The sequence below is a fragment of the Drosophila santomea genome, chromosome 2L (genome assembly GCF_016746245.2).
Source record: "Drosophila santomea strain STO CAGO 1482 chromosome 2L, Prin_Dsan_1.1, whole genome shotgun sequence".
NCBI lineage: Eukaryota > Metazoa > Arthropoda > Insecta > Diptera > Drosophilidae > Drosophila > Drosophila santomea.
Window position 1 is genome coordinate 18,189,196 of NC_053016.2, and position 19,642 is coordinate 18,208,837.

The 19,642-nt window shown below is 41.2% G+C and overlaps 2 protein-coding genes across 4 annotated transcripts; one reads left to right on the forward strand and one right to left on the reverse strand.

Moving 5' to 3' along the window:
- The first annotated feature begins 106 nt into the window (after positions 1–106).
- LOC120444054 (pyruvate dehydrogenase (acetyl-transferring) kinase, mitochondrial) lies at positions 107–8,262 on the forward strand. 2 transcript variants are annotated; one of them, XM_039623560.2, is made up of 6 exons: positions 107–1,000; positions 5,621–5,828; positions 5,884–6,074; positions 6,139–6,713; positions 6,775–6,873; positions 7,983–8,262. In XM_039623560.2, the coding sequence occupies exons 1-6, from the start codon at positions 877–879 to the stop codon at positions 8,043–8,045; spliced, it is 1,260 nt and encodes a 419-aa protein (XP_039479494.1). In that variant the 5' UTR covers positions 107–876; the 3' UTR covers positions 8,046–8,262. The 2 variants fall into 2 exon arrangements, with proteins under 2 accessions (XP_039479494.1, XP_039479495.1); XM_039623561.2 differs by lacking the exon at positions 7,983–8,262 and adding an exon at positions 7,835–7,900.
- Positions 8,263–8,383: 121 nt separating this feature from the next.
- On the reverse strand, positions 8,384–15,506 carry LOC120444053 (PTB domain-containing adapter protein ced-6). 2 transcript variants are annotated; one of them, XM_039623557.2, is made up of 7 exons: positions 15,108–15,506; positions 11,137–11,446; positions 9,988–10,424; positions 9,685–9,926; positions 9,216–9,623; positions 9,024–9,154; positions 8,384–8,964 (listed from the first exon to the last, which is right to left on the reverse strand). In XM_039623557.2, exons 2-7 carry the CDS (start codon positions 11,407–11,409, stop codon positions 8,905–8,907), a joined length of 1,551 nt encoding a protein of 516 aa, XP_039479491.1. In that variant the 5' UTR covers positions 11,410–11,446; positions 15,108–15,506; the 3' UTR covers positions 8,384–8,904. The 2 variants fall into 2 exon arrangements, with proteins under 2 accessions (XP_039479491.1, XP_039479493.1); XM_039623559.1 differs by lacking the exon at positions 15,108–15,506 and adding an exon at positions 14,614–14,765.
- Positions 15,507–19,642: the final 4,136 nt, after the last annotated feature.

Here is a 19,642-nt window from a genome sequence, read left to right on the forward strand (position 1 = left end):
ATTTCGCTGCAAATATTCGTTAAAGCCAGAGCTGCCACATTTTTAACAGAAGTCAGCTGGACCGGTGCTACCGGACCCGTGACGCAATTCGGACCCTTTCCAACACTACAGCTCTGCCCTTGCGAAAGCGCTCGCAGCTGCAGCTTTCAGGTTAAATCGGCGTTCTCTCGAACGTTGGAGAATCCAGAGACATCTGGAGTCGCATTCTCAATCCGAATTCCCATACGTACGCGTCGAAGTCGCGCGAAAACAAACAACTGAGAGTATAATTAATCGCACGAAGAACTGCAGCTAAAATTGCGAGACAACAGTGCACAAAAGACACAGCGAAACAAATACCGTACAAATTAGCTACGTTTATGGCGCATCAGGAGAAGAGGAAGAATCTGCGCCCCGCCGCCCCCGCCTTTCATCGCAAAAACAACAATAACGTGGAGCAGAGCTAACACAAAGAAGAAATATAGAATAACATATATATTTTTGGTACCGCTTTTATATGGTTAAAACTAATCAGAACGCTCCATTGATTTATTGAGCGCACACTGCCAGAGTTTTCGAGTTTTACAAGACGTTGCCAGCTGTTTCTGCCGCTGTTCGTCACACACCTCCCTCAACCCGCTTCCTTGCTTCCAAGAAAGCGAGAGCGCGGTCAACGTCCTGCGAAGAGAGTGAGAAGGGCAACAAGAGCGAGATAAAAACGAAGGTGAGCGAAAGGACACCGGTAGCCGCTTCATCTTCCTCTTCCTTCTCACCGCGAAATAATTTAAAGCGAGTTAAAGTGGCAAACAAAGTTGTTGAAGATAAAGCCCCAGCGAACCCAACCGGCAAACGTAATCAGCTCCGTAATCCCCCGCGAACCAGAAAAATATAGCCAACATGCGCCTGTTTCCAGTCCGATTCTCAGCCGCCTCCTCGTCGATGGCAAGTTTGGCCAAAATGCTCGACTTCTATTCGGGCTTCAACCCATCGCCCCTCTCGATAAAGCAGTTCATGGATTTTGGTGAGTAACTGGGCCTAAGGTTCTTGAACCCTAGGTGTTGTATGCCTCTACAATTCTAATTGATCTTATCTGAGTGCTGTTGTGTAATCGTGCCAGTCGATTAGGCTTAAGATCTTTGATGTTATAAACTATAAATTGCTACTATGGAAAGTTTGACTCTCACTTTGTTTTGATATGCCTCCAAAACATATCAAAACACTATTCGTTCGCCTCAGTAATTTATAAAAGTTTAAATTACCTAAGATGGTTTTTTAATATATTTATTTAAATTGAATGTTAAATTCGCTTTAAAAAATGAAAACATACTTAATTTATTATTCATTATAACATACTGTTGCATAACCATATGAAATAGAAAAGCTCTAGGCATCTTATGTAGAGATTAATATATTCATGTTGTCTCAAGTTTCGTGTATAGTTTAGAACAACCCGATCTCTGTGAACTGCTAAACTGCGCAAATATCCCGTTACCTAAAAGCCAATTTCGTTTCATTGAATTGTCAATTAAGCACTTGCATTTATATTATTTTGTGGACTGTGCGCGAGACAGAGAGGAAAACACTGACAGGCAGTATAAACAATTGAATGCTCAGTTCAGTTCAATTCAGCTAAGCTTTGGCTTTGGCTTTTCCTAGCCCCCCCTGTACCAGCCCCAGCCCCTCCCCTTCCATTTCATTTCCATTCCGCTTCCCAGCGCCTTCCCAACCGCCTGTTGCAAAAACGGAAGTCAGAACAGCTCAACTTGTTTATGAGATGGCCATGTTCAAATTCAAAACCAGTTTCGTCAATGAAAATGAAACACGAGGATGGGCGCTACAAAGGCGCTTTTTCCGCCCACACTTCATTGAGCGCCAACAGCCGGCACGTGGCCTTCAATAACGTTTCAATGTCAACCCAACACCCCCAGCAATATCCTAAAATCCAGAGCTTCAACCTGCCCCAATAAATGAACACGCAACCCTCGAATCGAGTGCCTCTTGTCCCTACAGAAGTCAAACTTAGTTTGCAGTGTATATTATTACATTTTTAATATATCTAGATACAGATGCCTTAGATACTGTTCCACATAACCTTTACTTTTCTGTACATGCTCTACTCGAAAATCAATTTTTTCCTGTGTAACCAGCAGACTTGAGTACTAACTTCTAGGGCATTCTCGTTGAAAAACTAGAATCCGACGTGAGCAGAAATAAAAGCCAGACCAAGTAGCTCGGCTGAAAGGGGGCAGAAGAAAATGTGGAAAAGGTTGGCCTCCGGAGGCTGAGCTATTATCATCTAAATTTAGACCAAAACAACAGGCTTTCGTTGTCTGTTTTCTATCCCTTGAAGACCACTTGTCCTCAGCTTTTTGCTTTTTTAGGCAGGCTGGTATGGGTTAATTTATGAGCAACAAAACAGCGGAATTAGTTTACAAGCCTTTATAGCCGCCCAATATGCCAGCACCCCTCGGGGAACTGACCAAATAAATAGCTAATATATACCTGCCTATACTTGAACTTTGATGTCGGTCTGTAGATAAGGTTGCTTTGCGCGTTTGTTTTGTCCCCAACTGTACGCGGCACTTAATTGTGTTTTTCTGGCGTTTGTGGGGGTCCATAAACTTGGAGTAATTATGCTTATATCTATAAAATGTGGCTTGTTATTGGTTTGGTGCGTTGTTATTTTAATACCATGCACCCGAGTTTATGATGATTCAGGTTAACCATCTATTAGCGCTTTGTGGGCTCAGTAAGCGGGGTGTAAGAACTGGAAAGAGGGTTCTAAATTTCGCGCCTGAGTGACGAGCCTAGTTTTATAAATACTATTCTATAATATTTCTCCAGGGCGTCTGGTGTACCCATATTGTTATAGCGAAATTCACAATATTTGCGCCACATATCTGAAGGCCAAGATTTCATATCAATAGAAAATATAAAATACGTATGGTATATAGGGAGTCCAATGTGGAATTGGTGATGAGGTTGATCATGTGCCAATTCTCCGTGCGACAAAGAGGCAAAAGGGGAAAATTGAAAACACAGCGTCTGACAATTCCAAAGTGTATTGTATAATGAATGCATTGCGATGGATCAGATCCCTGTGACCATTTCGGGCAAAGTCCGGGATGCTGTCACCTCATTTTGCCCACGATTTGGACCTGAACTTTGGAACCTCTTTAGGAAAGAAAGGCGAAACGCGCACGTCAACAGTTAGCCAAAATAAAAACAGAAACGGGTGGCCAGAAGAGTGAGCACCCCGGCGATAATAAAGACGTAGTCGTAGTCACACGCGCCGTATTTTTGTCACAGGGCGAATGTGAGTCAAATATACATATTCGAAAGACTTTCACACAAATTCTCCCTCGAATGGGGGGCCAATATCTTTTATGTGGGCTGATGCAACTCAAGAGTCCGATGAAGAAGCGCCTTGCTCCCCAACAGCTGTTTTACAAAAAGGGGATGGTCATGGTTCGGAGGAGGGGCCAGCTGTGACGTCAGTCGGTCTATAGTTAGATGCATATGTGATTCTCCCCATTCTAATGTAATTGCATTGGGGCACTGAGTGGACGATTGAGTCGTTTTAAGAAATTGGATTTCTTTGCGCCCTCAGCTGACTGCGTGTCATGCCTTGTTAATTATTTAATGCGCCATTAACGAACAAATTAGCCTGTATCGCCAATTGAACGACTCACACTGATAATGAGGATGGAATTGAAACCGCAGCTCATTTTCGATCCCAAGCTCCAGTAATGAATTCGTGCGGTGCTTAGTCAACTCAATTTCAATTTCACTGCTAGAACACGCAACAGTTTTTCGCCTACTAGCAGCTAAGTTCTGGTTACATAACACCCATTGAATACTTTAGCTCATAGTTTTTGTGAAACCTGTTGGCGGACACACATTTTTGATATGCTAAAGCGTAAAAGGGTTAATATGTTGGAAAATACACACGAATTGAATATTATTGAGTATTCTATTTTTTCTAAAAATGCATAAATAAGGAATTTAAACATTAAATATTCAATGGTGCCAAATGAACATGGGGGTGGACACCCCAAGTGCAATCCATTTAATATGGAATCTTCCAATCTTTAATCCTCTTCACTTGGCTTCCTTTTTTATAGCGGGCAATTATCTGAATGCATACACCACTTATGATTAGGACACTTAACGCCACTGCGAATTTATCGCCGATGAAAGCGAGGGTGCGACTTATCAGCGAAAAGCAATACATCAAAGTCTAAATATTGTGGGGTGCCAGACGCTGTGCAAAGCTGACGATCCGATTGAGTCTGGAGGTTTCTTTCCTCTGTTTTCCTCCAGCCACAATCAAAACAAGTGAATTCACTGGGTGAGAGGGAGATAGGGCGTATAGCGGTTTTAAATGGCAAACAACTAAACAAAAACAAAGCGTTAAAAGCTTTGTTTTGAGGTCATCTGCGGCAGCTTTTTCGGGGCGGAGCGGGCAGAAGCGCGTGCATTGGAGCGTTTGTCGGACCCCCCTTTCCCAGCACTTTGATATCTGTGTCTCGGAACTAAGATCTCTAGCGTTTGCGATCGCTTTCTGGCAGGTTCTTGAAAACAATATTATCAGGTTATCGCCTCTCTTTCCGTATTCAGGCTTGCCTGTATAGCTCGTTTTATTGATTCTGTTTTGTTTGGCCAATTCGTTACAATTGACTCATAAAGCGGTTCCAGTCCAATTTATTCGGCATAGCCACGTATATATCTAGTTGCTTTTGCGTTGTGTCTGGAATCTTAATGAAGCCTAGCGAATTTCGCGACTATTCTCGCCATTGGATTTGGCAAAGAGCAATTGCTGGAAAAGAAGGCGTGTCTTGCCGGCCGGTCAAGGCCTTGTCGATAAGGCGAATCCGTCGTTATCACCTCGACGGCAGTTTCTTGATGTTCTCTTTATTACGAAACTGTTGACTCGCGACAAACAAACAGAAAAAACCCAAGCCCAAACCAAAACACTTACACGTACACCAACAGAATCGGACGCAAATACAAAATAACCAACAAAATAACAACACAATGGCACATTCAAAAGCTTGACGAGGGCAAAGTTTTCTGCTGTTGATTTATTTCACATTTGCAGAGAGCTCTGAACTTAGCTTGTTTATAAGAAAGTACCGAGTGTATACATACTAAGTGTAGATATGTATTTAGCTCAAGTACTTATGGGCTCTCTGATAATTAATCCAATTGAATTTATGCGGAGCTCAGAACAGTTTTCTTTTGTGTGCGTCAAGGCTGTTTATTCTAGCTGGTTTGTTCCTCCCCATGAGGTTTTCACTCGTCAGCTCATGATCACTGAATGTCGAAAGCCGCAATGATAAGCCTGCTAGGAAAATATTTTAAATAACTTAGACACGCAGGAAAATATACTGAATAATCTAAAACAACAAACTTATATGAAGAGATAACTTTAACAAAACAAATAGCAAAAGTATCTATCAGGTTGTATTTAAAACAATTGATTCGAACGGAAGGTCGCCTTTGTTTTTTGCAGTATAATTACCAATGTCTCAACGACCATATATAACATTGATTACACATAAAGTATTGTTTTCGTTTATAAATAAAATATATTTTTATAAAAAAAAGAAAAATAATAAAAGGTAATTTCGTTCAACAGGTCAAAATGCTTGCGAGAAGAAATCTTACATATTCCTACGCAAGGAGCTCCCGGTTCGACTAGCGAATATCATGAAGGAGATCGCCCTTCTGCCTGATAACCTGTTGCACACCAGATCCGTAAGCGAAGTAAGTTCTTGGTATGTGAAAAGTTTCGAGGATGTGCTGGTGTACGAGAAAGCTGAGCCCACCCACGACAATCTGCAAAAGTGAGTAATGCCATTTCAAAAAGACCTCATTTTACTTATCACATTTGCTTTTCAGGTTTGTGGCCGATTTGGATCTCATTAGAAATCGGCACAACGATGTAGTGCAAACCATGGCCCAGGGTGTGATCGAAATGAAGGAGAACGAGGGCGGTCAGGTGGATGCGCCCACAGAGAGCTCCATTCAGTACTTTCTCGACAGGCTCTACATGTCCCGCATCAGCATTCGAATGCTGATTAATCAGCACAGTATGACTATCTCCTGAAATTGCCATTAATATCATTTCTGACTATGTCCTATCTTCACTTAAAGCCCTTCTCTTTGGCGGAAATCCCCATGCGGGTGGCCGCCACATTGGTTGCTTGGATCCCGCCTGTGATCTGTCGGATGTGGTTCGCGATGCCTACGAGAATGCTCGATTCCTGTGCGATCAGTACTACCTGTCTAGTCCGGCGCTGGAGATCCAGCAGCACAGCAGCGAGCCTGGAGACAACCTGCCCATCCGCACGGTGTACGTGCCCTCGCACCTATACTACATGCTTTTCGAGCTCTTCAAGAACTCAATGCGTGCTGTTGTGGAGCACCATGGCCATGACAACAATGACACATTGCCCCCCTTGAAAGTAGCCATTTGCAAGGGCAAGGAGGACATCTGCGTGAAAATTTCTGACCAGGGTGGCGGTATTCCCCGTTCCCAGAGCGATCAGCTCTTCAAGTACATGTACAGTACAGCGCCGCAGCCCTCGAAGTCGGATCTGCACACGGTGCCCTTAGCGGGCTACGGATACGGTCTACCGATCTCAAGGCTTTACGCCCGCTATTTCCACGGCGACATTGTGCTACTCTCCTGCGAAGGATTCGGCACCGATGCAATCATATATCTAAAGGTGAGCTTTCCATTCGTGCACATCTTTCAATGCAATCTAACCTAATCAACTCCCTTTTCAGGCTCTGTCCGACGAAGCAAACGAATTGCTGCCGATCTTCAACAAGACAAGCTCAAAGTTCTATCGCGCCACCGTGCCCACGGGTGACTGGTCCAATCAGGTAAAATACGCTAAAAAGAAGAAGACGAGCGCTGTCAGCCAGTAGACGTGTAAAAATGACAAAAAGCTTTAAAAAAATAGAAGAAGAATAAGATGAGTTGAGAAATGAAGCAAAACCGCCTGGCTGTGTAAAGAGTTTGCGCCACCATGCACCAATTGAATTCAATCCAATCAAACCCAATCCCAGCAAGCAAGCAACCCTCATCCCGCATCCGCAACCCAGTCAAGTCAAAAGTGTTTATTTATTGTTTAATGTAATGTTAATGTTAAATACTACCTATGTTTGTATGTGCCCCAAACTCCTCGATTAATTTTCGAAAATTTGTTAAAATATTGTCATTTAACATTTGGCATTCCACAAACATTATCGCCCATTTTGGAGCGGGCTGAAGCTATGTTTAGTTTTTGTGGGAGCGAGTGGCGCAACGCCCTTGTCTTTAATACTACGTTTGTAGCCATTTAATTCTATATATATTTATATAAACTTATATACACGACAAACATTTATACTCTAAAGTAAAAATATGTTTTAAAACATTTACGAAATTAGCTTTAATTTGTGGATCTTAGTTAGGCTAAAGCCAGAACTGCATGCAATCTTAAAATACATTTATCTTTTTGAGCGCACTATTTAATTTTACATGTTAAGTCATAAAAGTTTTAAACAAATAAACTGAAAAGTATACACCAAAACTGAACAATTTCTCTGTTTGTGTTTGATTTTAATTTTTACCAATTCAAATATTTTTTAAAACAATATATATGTGATAAATTATTTTTTTAGTCATTACTAGTTGATCTATTTTGAGAACCCCGAAAATTCCAAATTCATTTGCATTTCCTTTCTTCCTTTTATTTGTTTTAATAACAGCTTAATTCCAACATAATTCCTATGGTAATTTCTGTTGATTTTAGATACCTCTTTCTTTACTTATATACTCTCCACTGATGATTTCTTTCAGAACTTTTCCAATCGTTGGCGTTATTTATATGGTTTTTTAAAGAATTCATAAGACTGCATTTGATCCAGACGAGTTTGCAGTTTTCAGTTGGTTTTCATTTCTCGTCACAGGGATACCATTAAGCTTTCAAAACTCTCTGATCTTCTAGAGCTCCGATATGAACGCACGCCAGCTGTCGGCCACCACACCCAAACGTTGCGACTTTCTTTAGGACGCGTGAAGGGGGTGCTCCAGCAACTGCTACTCAGGTTAAGCAAAACAGGACTATTCAGGAAACAAATGTTGGATATTGAAATCACGATGTATATCACTAGCCCTAGGCAAACATTCCCAAACTGCAGCAGCAACAGAAGCAACTCAAATTTGTATTCATGGCAGTTACGTGTAGTTATTGTGTTGTTATTAAAAATAAACGGATGCATACAAAATACGGCAGTTTGTTAAAGATCAAACACTGAAGTTTTCTTTTAGGCACTACATTTTATTCTTTACATACACAATAATAATAGTAATAATAATATTTCTCTATATTGCATCAATAACATTAAATATTGTTCATTTTGCTTTAATTCTCCTCGCATTTCGGCTCTATACAGTAATCGATTAATTTGCTTCTGGTTATGTCTTTATAATTATTTTATACAAAATTCTCACATTCAGTTATCATTGTTTAGCATTTTTCACATTTATCACTTGTTAACATTTTTTTATTTGCTTTACTCGACCATTAATTAATCTATTCAACTACAGCAACAAATTGATTCGTTTAAACAAAGTGCATTGCGGTTGTTTGTTGTGTTCTTTTGATCTTGACCTCAGATTATTATCATATTTATAATTATAATAATAGTAGAATTCATAATATGCAATATAAAATCGACAAAAAATCAATGATAATAAATACAATACAATATATAAACAATAATACACATTAAATAAATCGAATTGCAATTGGATTGGAATGCATGCGAATCGGAGAAACATAGAAGGATAAACGATGAGACACACTTTTGGGATGTCGTAAAGTTTCAATCATGTTGAAGTGTGAAAATGGCCTTGGTAGCACCGCTCTACTTGCGCAGGGGATCCAAACTCTCCAGGGAGAAGTCGTCAAGGTTTAGCTGATTTTGCTTTAAAGGTATTAACGTATTAATTATGACTTACAACCCATAATTCCAACAAAACTCACCTTGAAAATGGTCGGTCCATTGTTCAATTCGAAAGGATCCGAACCGAATAGATCTGTGTTGCCGTTCAGGCCGTTGCCCGTTGTCACCGAGGTTAGGCGCCTGGGGGCGGCAATCTTTGGCGGAGGAGCCACTGTTAAATGAAAATAGATCATAAGTGACTTATAAGATTGGATATGCACTTTTAAACATACACAATGGCGGAGTTATGTTCAGCTCGCTGGAGAAGCCACTGCTGTTAATGCTGTTGTTGTTGCTCGATATCAGTAAGCTGCTGTTATTATTTTGTAGCTTATGGTCGTTGTTGTTGGAAAACAAATGCTGACCGAAGCTATTGGCTGGCTCGAAGCCAAACAGATTGCTTATCGCATTCCGACCCGTGCTTCCGCTGTCCTGAATCTCATCCGCGCGCGGATCGAAATCACTATCGGAATCGGAGTTCAGCAACAGTTCGTCCATCTTTTGGCTGTTGCTCTTCCCGCCGATGCTGATTTGGCTGGACAAATTGTTTCGCGGCGGTACAATAGGCAAGAACGAGCTGGGAGACGCTGAGTGGGTCGATGCTGTGGTGGAATTGGTGTCGATTAGCAGTTTATCATCATCTAAAATACAGAAATGAAATTTATTTGTGAACGACAAATAAGTAGTTGAGTATAATTTTACCCAGCTTGCCGTTGCTCAGGGCTTCGCTGGCCACCTCGATTCCATTCTGGGGCTCTGTGGTGGGTGCTTCCAGGATATCCTTGATTCCCAGATTGAAGAGCAGGGCATCTAGCTCGGCCTTTGGCAATTTGGCGGAAGCTTCTCGCAGGCGCTCCTTGTAAACGTTAACAGTTTGCTGCAGATGATTAATCTGCTGCTGCGCCTTGCTCAGATTTGTCTTCTCCGTGCTATCCATGTACTTTCTATTAATAGAAGACAGTCAGTAAAATGATGTAGCGTAAGTAGAACTGCTCAATAACCCACCTGTAGGCCAAATCGAAGGCCTGACCAATGGTCAGCGTGATATCCGAGGCCAATTTGTTTGAAATGAAGACAAAGCACTCGTGGCTCTCCTCGGCTGTGGCACTGCCGTCGCCGTTTCCGTTTGCATGGCCATTTGTCGCCGGATCGCTACCGTCCCGCGTCTTTACCGTCTTGGCAATGAAGCTAAAGAACTTCTTCACACCCTTCTCGTCCGCACAATACGAAATGTTGTACAGCGGAAACTGGTGGAGGATCTTGTGGGTGCGCGGCTCCTGAATTGCCACGCCCTTGATGCTAATGGTGATCTCAAGCTTCTTAAACTTCTCCTGGGTGCCCGTCTCCGCCTTCTTCATCTGCTGGGCAAACTGCAACTTCCGAATGGCCTCCTTGACCACCTCGATCCCTTTGGGCTGATCCACGCTTAGGTTACCAAAGAACTGGAAAAGAAAAACAACGGCATACGATTGAAACAATAATTTTCGTTTTTAAACTGCTTTTTAAACTATTTCGTTATTGGTTAGGATTTTGAACAGGAAATTGCCTATTAAAGCAAACATATGTTTTCTATAATAACTGTGTTCCATTTTACGGTTGACCTAAAACTTGGAAATAAAATTGCTTTCAACTAAAACGAAGTTATTTAGCTTTGCTCGTTAAGTACTAGGTTGCAGCAAATAAGGAATGTTAGGCATGTCAGCTAGTGGAAGCGTGAACGAGAAATTTCAACAATTTCTGGAATATCGGTGGAAATACGGGCGGATAGACATGTCCAGTTCGATTCGGCTATTGATCCTGACCAAGAATATATGTACATATATACTTTATATGGTCGGAAACGCTTCTTTCTACTTTTCTATACCTTTTTTACTCTACGAGTAACGAGTATAATTAGGTTCAATGTTTTTATATCAAGAGATTGATATGGAGACTTTGTATGAAGTTTATGGCCATTCAATCTAAGCTGAGGCCGATGCTGGATTTTTTAAGTATACTTTTTCTTTTTTACTTCAAAGTATAAATAACTCTAATATGGTGTCCGAGTAAGGGAAGTTTTCTAGACACCACACAGAAGCGAAATCGACGGTGCTGTTTCTCGCCATGTACCTATCGCCTAGCGGGGTCGTCATAGATGGGTTGTCCCTTGCTCACCTTGACTAGATAGACCGCGTGTCCGCTGATGAGCTGCTCTGGCGTGTGGAGCCAGTTGCGCTTGCCGTTCTTGGCCTCGCTTTTGGCATCCCCGTTGCTGTTGCTGCCAGTACTGCCGCCACTGATGTTGTTGCCCCCGTCGGCGGCGTCCTTGTCCTTGTCCTGCTGCTGCTTGCTGCTGTTCTGCTTGTTCCAGAACTTCAGCTGCGCCATCTTGGCCGCCGCCTTGCTGCCACCAGACGTCCCGCCGCTGTTGGCTGGCTGATAAGGCATTGTTGTGGTGGGCGCCGTTGTTAAGCGTTTGAGGGAGCTGCAATGGGAATAAGAATTGGCAAATGAGCTGCGAATTGAACTTTGGCCGTCGCCGGCATTGTTGGGTTTTTCCTCTCGGATCCCTCGAGTATAAAATACAGTGTGCATACAAATACCAGCTGCCGCTGTACTGCTAATTATCGTTATACAACCAACTGAATCTGAATGTATTCTTTTGGCTAATTGCAAATCGTGTTCAGAGAGAGAGGGACAGCAAAGAATCTACAGTGGTCGATTGGGGAGGGGGAGATTGGGATCTATGAAAGCCAATCCCATCTGCGTCATCGCAGACTCAAACCTGATTTATTTGTTGCCTTCGTCAGCTGTCGAGATCGGTGCACTTGGACCTAGACACTTCTATAAAAATATACGCAGCGCAGGGTTACACATAGAACAATTAGCATTCAGTCAATTCAATTTAATCCTTTAAAAAATGTAGAAAATAATCCTGATTATAGGAGTTTAAATAATTTATTTATCCAACCTTGAAATTCTAATTTTGGCATCTTTCAAATCTAACAACAAAGCAAAACGATGCTGTTTAAGCGGCACTAGAGTTTTTTATTTGATTAATTGCTTTTATTTTTATAGTTTAGACGGCTAAAGAGCCAGAGAGCATAGGGACGTGAGGAGCCTAGAGTAATGTTACATTTGAGAATTAAAACAAATACATAAGAACCCCTCATGTTCCCTCAAAACTTTCATTGCTCCCTTTGGAACAACAAAAAAAAGGTAATTCCCTATGGGACATTTTGATATTGTAAATGATATCACCAACCAATAAAGTAACATACTTATACGCAAAGCAATATTATTGAAATCAAAAATCCATCAATAAGTAACTGGTTTATCCATTTTCTAGACTATGGAGCTCACACCTTTTGAGTGACGAAACGCACTGTATGAATGTAGAAATGCATTCAAACGGCCGTCATTGTGCAAAGACAATAAGGCAACAGTTTCTCAGAAATAAAAACCACAAAAACGACAAAAAACATAAACCGAAATTAGAACAAAGTCGCTAAGCTAAGCTAAGCTCACAGCGGATCAAAGTCACACCTCGCGGACGGAGATGATGTGACGAACGGATTTTTTGAGTTGGTTCTTTCGTGCAATTCTCACATTTCGTGCCGTCTCATAATTAAGAAAAATCTTGCAAAAAATTAATGAAACTCTGCTGGTTTTTTGGCTCTCTTTTTCTTTGTTTGGCGCTTGCTTGCATGTGTGTATTTTACGTGTTTGATTTATTTGGCGTTGGCCAAAAAGGAGGGAAGTACGGTGGGGGATTGGGACCGGCGGTTTCGTTAGGCAATCGCACAAAAGCGAAAGCTAAATTGGCCAAAAACGGCTAGCGACGCCGATGACGACAGCCCGGGTTATAAAATACAAAATTCGAAAATAGCACAACGCTTGGCTTTCGCAGCTAAAAATCAAAAACAAACAACAAAGACTCGAAGCACCCTGTGCCCCGGCAATTGTGCGCAATTACCCCAACAACTACACATATTTTTCAAATGACGAACAAAAGATAATGTCGACAACTAAACCGAAGATATGCATATGTTTATGTACTCCGTACAAGTCGCCGTACTACGCACATGTGTACATACATACATACGTAGTATATTTAACAAAATACAGTCAAGTCGCGGAAGTAATTCTCCGCATCTAATCGCACTTAGGGATTCCGCCCCACAATCCATCCCGCATCATTCCGAATGCAGACTGCGTGCCAGATCTGGCCGTACACACATATGTATATCATCTAAATTGATATTAGCGGACGAGAGCAACTTGACACTATTTCTCTGTGGCTGTCACTTTACAGAAATTGTGCAGATAATAGTGGGTTTTCTTATTTAGTATTTCGCAATCAGCTTTTTGGAGGACGTTTTATATGAGTTTCTTCAGCACATTGTTCATATGTATGTCTTAAATTTATTTAATTTTAAACTTGTTGAAAACTGTATTCAAAGATACATAAATTCGGGTGAAACTAATAACATAACATTGTGCTGTGCTTATTATGTATTTTATGTGCTTCGAATTTTTATACTAATATAGTTTTGTAAGAAGCAAAGGTAGTGAAACAAATGTTTTTTATAGTTTTGAAAAAGAAAATCAACTAGTCCTATGTTGGTGACCTTAAGATCCTTCCAAAACGCCTCCAAAGCAATAAATATGCCAAAGTTTCTAAAATCTTTCAACTTCACAAGATTTAGCTGGGAACAAGCCAAGCTGCCAGTCCAAATTACTGAGATTTCCAGGGACTGAGATTAGACAACGCTGTGTGTGTACTTACACATCAGATATGCAAATGCGGTAAGAGAATGTGAACGAGAGAGGGGGAGCAGCGAAATTTAAATTCAATTGGGCCTGCGCACTGACTGTGAAATTATTGTGAACCATTTTCGGTACTCCATTTCCACTCTCTTTGCTGACTTGAGTCTTTCAGTTTAAGTTTTATGGCTTTATGTTGCCATGTGTTTACGGGCATTTTCTTTTTATGCTGGCCAGACACTTTCTTTGCCGTTTTGCAGTCTTTTTTCGGGCGGCATTCAACAGGTGTTTGGCCAACACAAGGCATTGCACAAGGCTAACAAAAACAAACAAACAAAGTAAAGCGTCGGTGTTTTTTTTTTAACTTTCATAATTAGCAGAAGCTGAAGCTGGGACACGCGGACCTTGCGTGCTTATTTGCCATTGTGCGTGACTGTTTCTCTAAGTGTACACAGAAAAAAACATATGAACATTTGGTTAAATCCGCACAATAATTTAGAGTAACAGTTACAACACTTCTATGAGTTAGTTACAAATATTATCTGACTTTGGTAAAAAGAGATTCAAAATATGTTAATAACACTCAAAAAAGCTTCGTGATGAATGAAACCCATTCATAAACGGATAAACCTAAATCAATCAAATACACATTTAAAATCTCAATAAAGACGGATCAATTCCTAACAAGTTCAGACGAGGTTCTACATTTTTTCTTTCTGTGTCCTAGTTTTGAAATCCATAGTAATAAGCACAACATGGGATTTTATTAGGTACTATGGCACACAAAACGTTAGTTTCAGTGGGTATTGTAATTGCTTTCTGAGCACTTTTGCTTTTGCTCTTGGTTTTCTGTATCTCCTTTTTCTTTTCTGCACGCACGCATACCGTTACAAGTGGAAGGAGGTGTAGGAGTAGGAGTATGAAGAACAGGCACAGTCACAGGCACGACAATTCACCGCTATTTCTGGAGCGCCACGGCGCCAAGCACAAGCGAACGCGACGGGAGACAGCAACGAATAGCACAACAAAAAAGCTGGGCTCCAACTTTTTTAAGTCGATTCGTTTTAATTCACTCGAGAGAACCGCATACAAAGAGAGACCGAGCGTCGACGTGAGAGATAAACAATTGTAGAGATTAGAGATGGAGAGCAATGGTGATTTGTAATTTTAATTTTTCAAGTGCCATTCAAATTAAACAAAGACATAGTGTGTCTGGCGCTCTCCCTCTTCTTCTCTAGCCGTTTTGATCTAGCATTTTCCTCCCACTTAACGCTCTCTGCCTTCGCTCTCTCTTTCTCTCTTGACCTGCCTTTGGCTAATGAGTTTGCAGAAAATAACGTTAAAAGCGCGACTTGGGATGTATTTAATCGCTCACTTACTTTTGCCAAACTATTTACGCCTGTTTTCACTCGTTATGCTCGCCTTGTTCGTTGATTAAAATAATTTGTGCAGTTTGCAATATTTCTTCTTATTTTCCAACTGCACGCGAGACGAAAACAAAATCACAACAACAACAAGAATGGCGTGATGCTGGCGGGGAGAGTTTAAAAGACAACGGTTTAGTTTTATGTTTTCGCTCTCTCTCTCTCTCTCTCTCCTTTTTTTTCTCAGCTTTCAAGCTGAACTGCGCAAATTTACACGATAACACAGCAGCAACAACAGCAACGACCAGCGACAACAACAACAGTGTGCTATGTGGAATATCCTTTGCACCTTCACGGTCCGCTACTTCGATTTACCGATCACGAGCCCATCAACAAACTGACTGGCTTGGCAGCGATTGCCATTGCGACCAAAACACGGCTCTCCAAGCTGCGCAGTCGGTATTGGTATCGGCTCTCTCTGTCCGGCATGGATGCACTTCCAGAGAGAGCAGAGGCTTCAGATGCAAAACTAGTTATGGGACAGGAAGGTCGGCCAGGGGGACAGTGGTGGACGCCCTACATCAAAAAAATCATCGTTAAACCAGTCTAGTAGGGCCATATTTATTTTTAAACCTATTAAAATGGATAAAATGTAAAAAAAATAATAATACAAATATAAATGAACATCTATATTATAATGTAGTGAAATGCAGAATGACACTCGTTCCACATTTGTAACACAAAAAAGAAACATTAAATTAATATGTATTTGAAGTACGTTGAAGAAAGAATATTTAACTATTAATAATATTTTAATGTTTGGTGCATACCGTTCGTTACTTTTAGATACTTTACTTTACTTTTTAAATAGGAAATGAGGGCATTTGCACTTGAAGTCCTCGTGCTTTAGCAAAAAGACCTACTATTTTTGTGTAGGTGAGAACATGATCGGCTGTAGTTTTCTCTTTTGCGGTTGGAGCCTCACTGCCACACAAACATATGCCCGCTTACTAATCCATGCATGTGTGTGTGGGTATTTCTGCTTGTTTACCTGTTGCTTTTCAATTGTTTCACATTTTGCCAGAAAAATGATTTTCCACAAATGCCAGAACATACGGCACTGTGTCGAGATTCCACCGAAATGATTTTGGCCAATTAAAATTACGGCAACAGGTGGGGCAAGTGCGCTCCCACACACACAGGTGTAAACTGGCTTTTACCTGTATGTGTGCTTGTAATCTCGACCTGACGTAAAAACAAAGACACAGCATTGCCGTTGTTTTTGTAATTAGCCGCAGAAGACGAAGAAGCAGAAGCTGCTTCGAGAAAAATATATTTATTTTCGTAATACGTAATTTCTGGGGCTGTTTGGCCGCTTCAAATACAAATTGCAATAAAACTGGTTCCCCAAGTCGACCATATAATAATGTACCAGGATTTTGGTTATTGTTGTCGTTATTCGTTGTCCAATTGTTGCTTTCGTCGCTGCCGTGGCGTTGTAATTGTTTTGTTGCATGCCTTGCATTTTTCTAGTACACATTTTCCTTTTCCATTTTGCCACATTTTAACTGAAGTCCCTTCCCCTTCGGCCTCCTCCTCTCCCTTCGCCAACCGAAATAAAACCGGCTTGACATAAAGGAGTGTGCGTGAGGAGGGTACGTGTGTGTGGGCCACTGCAATTGTAGTTTCAGTTTGGATGCAGCCACTGTGGAATGCAAAAGCCGTTTAGCAAAATAAATTAGCGTGAAAGCCTATAAACCACAAATAGTTTATGGCACGTAAGATTTAAAAGCTTTTCGTTTTCTAGGTAACTGATATTGAAAATTATAAGTGTGGTTAAAAACCTTAAACCGGAATCAACAGTTTTTTTAAGATCAAATGACTTTTAGTACGAAATTCTTTACTAATACAATACTTTCAGGTAGTTGTAGCATGTCCTCCTTGTGAAACTTTAACTCTACTGTCACTTCTAACTATTCGGCCCACCGTACTCTCCTTGTCGTTTCGCTGCATGTGTATGTATATATGTACATACGTACAATTTTCCCACACCCGCTCTCTGTCACCACGATCTCTCTCTTTATCTCTTCGCCGGACTTTTAAGCTCCTGTTTCGGTTTTCCTCTCCACTTAATATTGGACATTTACAGTTAGAGGCCGCTTGTTGCCCGCTGTAATTTTATTACCAGTTTCCTTTCCGCCGGCCAAAAGGAAAACTCCGAATGGCATTTCATTGAGAGATTTTCCCGTGGAGCAACAGGGTGACCTGTGTGCCGTTTTTGGGCTTAGTGAACTGCAACCTTGCTAGTTTATGGTCTTCTCTCATTAAAATGACATTAAATCTATTCATAAGCTTACAACAAACTAATGAAACATTAATTATTAGGTTTAATATTGGTTTCAGAAGGTTTGTTTAACGACATTCTGTTTGTTGGGAAGAATGTATAAAAGTAAGTCTTGGTTTTACACCTATATACATATATCTATTCTTAATAAAAATCGTCTATTTAAGCGCGTGCTATATGGGCCACCAAAAACGTAAAAAGGCTGACCGAAACTGGCAACCATCAACATGGTTCAATGTGCACTTATTGAGGGGGCGTCCGATCGCCCCTTATTTGCAAGTAATGATGGCCTTTGAAGACTCGCAATTGCATTTTGATCGGGGTCTCTTTCAAATTGTTATCGTCGCCAAGGGGCGTTGACTGCGGATGCTCAGTGGGTGTGGGGGAGGGGAGCTCTGAGGGGGCGTGACTTCGAGTTCCGTCGCACATGACGTTATCTTGGCGTCGTTTTCATCATCGAAGCAATAGAGTTCAAAGGCCCAATTAGCCAAATAAAATGCATGAAACCAGAAAATACGTTCCTCACTCGTTGTTTTATAAGGCGAAATGTCATTAAATGGTATTGTAAATATTTGTGCGCTGCGATCAAATGGCAGCCGAAGCCAGTTATTCTTGTTGCTTTGCAGCTCGTAGGAACGTGCTGGTATTCTTCAAGCGCAATCGCTCGGTTTTTCACTCTGAGTTTTGGGCTTTTTAGCTTTTCAGCTTTTTCAGAGCCTGGGTGCGGAGCCGGTGTCGGTGTCATCAGCATAATTTACGTGCCGATGCCCGCCCAACCGAGAGTCACGTTTCCACCTCACGCTCCTTATCACATGTCGGTGAGCTCGGTGAGCGGGGAAACACTTGTAGGAAGTCAAATGTGGGGAGTACTGTCAAAATGCCACAAAATGCATACAAATAAGAACCACAAAGTTGCAAATCAATCAAGCAGCGCTATTCGAATTAGTAATGCCTGTAGTCTTGATATTCTAATTTTTTTTTAGTCTCTAAATTGCTGTTCCCATTTTTAAAGGAATCTTTGATAAAAGTAGAACTTAAATAGATGAAAGAATCTCGCCTTTGGCTAATTATTTGACTTTGAAACCTTAATGTGGATTTTGAATACAGGTTCATAGGAGTTCTGGGAGTCAGAATTCTTTGGGTTCATTTGGAGGGTTTTCCCTGTACTTGCAAATGAGCAGCGCTTATCTCGTTTACCTCTTGATCATCGCTTATCAGCGGGGCCCTGAACGCCCCATAAAGGCACAAAACACATACGCAGCTCTCACGCACACGGACATGCACACATTTCGAGTAATTCAATTATTTTGTGTATTATTTTCAATGTGCAACAAAAGCGACAATAAAATAACAAGCCAGCGGCAATACAGCCGACTTATCACCGCGTCGCCGTTGTTGTTGCAATGCTTGTTGCTGATGTTGTCGTCGATTTCAAACTGGCACTGACTGGCACTGGCACACAGCTATGGCAATTATTCTGTGTTCGCTTCAGTCGCCGCCCGTTGATTTTGATAGAGCCAGAGCCCCGAGACTTCCGCTGGTCGAGGGGGCGGAGGGCCCGAGGAGGGGCGGAAAACCGCGGGGTCGGCTGCTGGAAAAATCCAAGGAAAGTTCGGCGAAAGTCGGTGCCTATCAGAGTTAGGCAGTCAAGGGCTACTGCAGTATGTATGTACATATATTTCGATAGCAGAACAGCTTACAATATTTATTTATTTATTATAATAGATAGAGTAGTTTACAAAAAAAAATTTTATTATGTAGTATAGCACAAGTTGCAGGGCCTATGGTTATGTTGGTTTACAATGTATAGCTTAGGAAAAAAGAAAACCACTTTAATCGGTTACTGAAATTTAACTTCCCATTTTCGTGATCCTATTAAGAGATTTTGATATAAAACTGCAACTACACTTTATAAAGCTAAAAAACAAAATGGTAAATAAGATTGAACTAAGCTAAGCATTGTAACTAGAATGGTTTATTATATTTGCATTGGGTTCTATCAAAAACCGCAGAATATAACTACCTGCTAACGACCAAGCGAACCAACCTCAAAAGCCGGATTCATCCAAAGCAGCATTTGATTGAATTCAGTTGGTTCATGCGGAATGGACTACCATGCAAGATCTTATGCGGACCAAAATCTCCTCATGGAGATGCTAATGTCATAACGATCCATAATCCATAATCAATGGTTGCCCTACAAAAA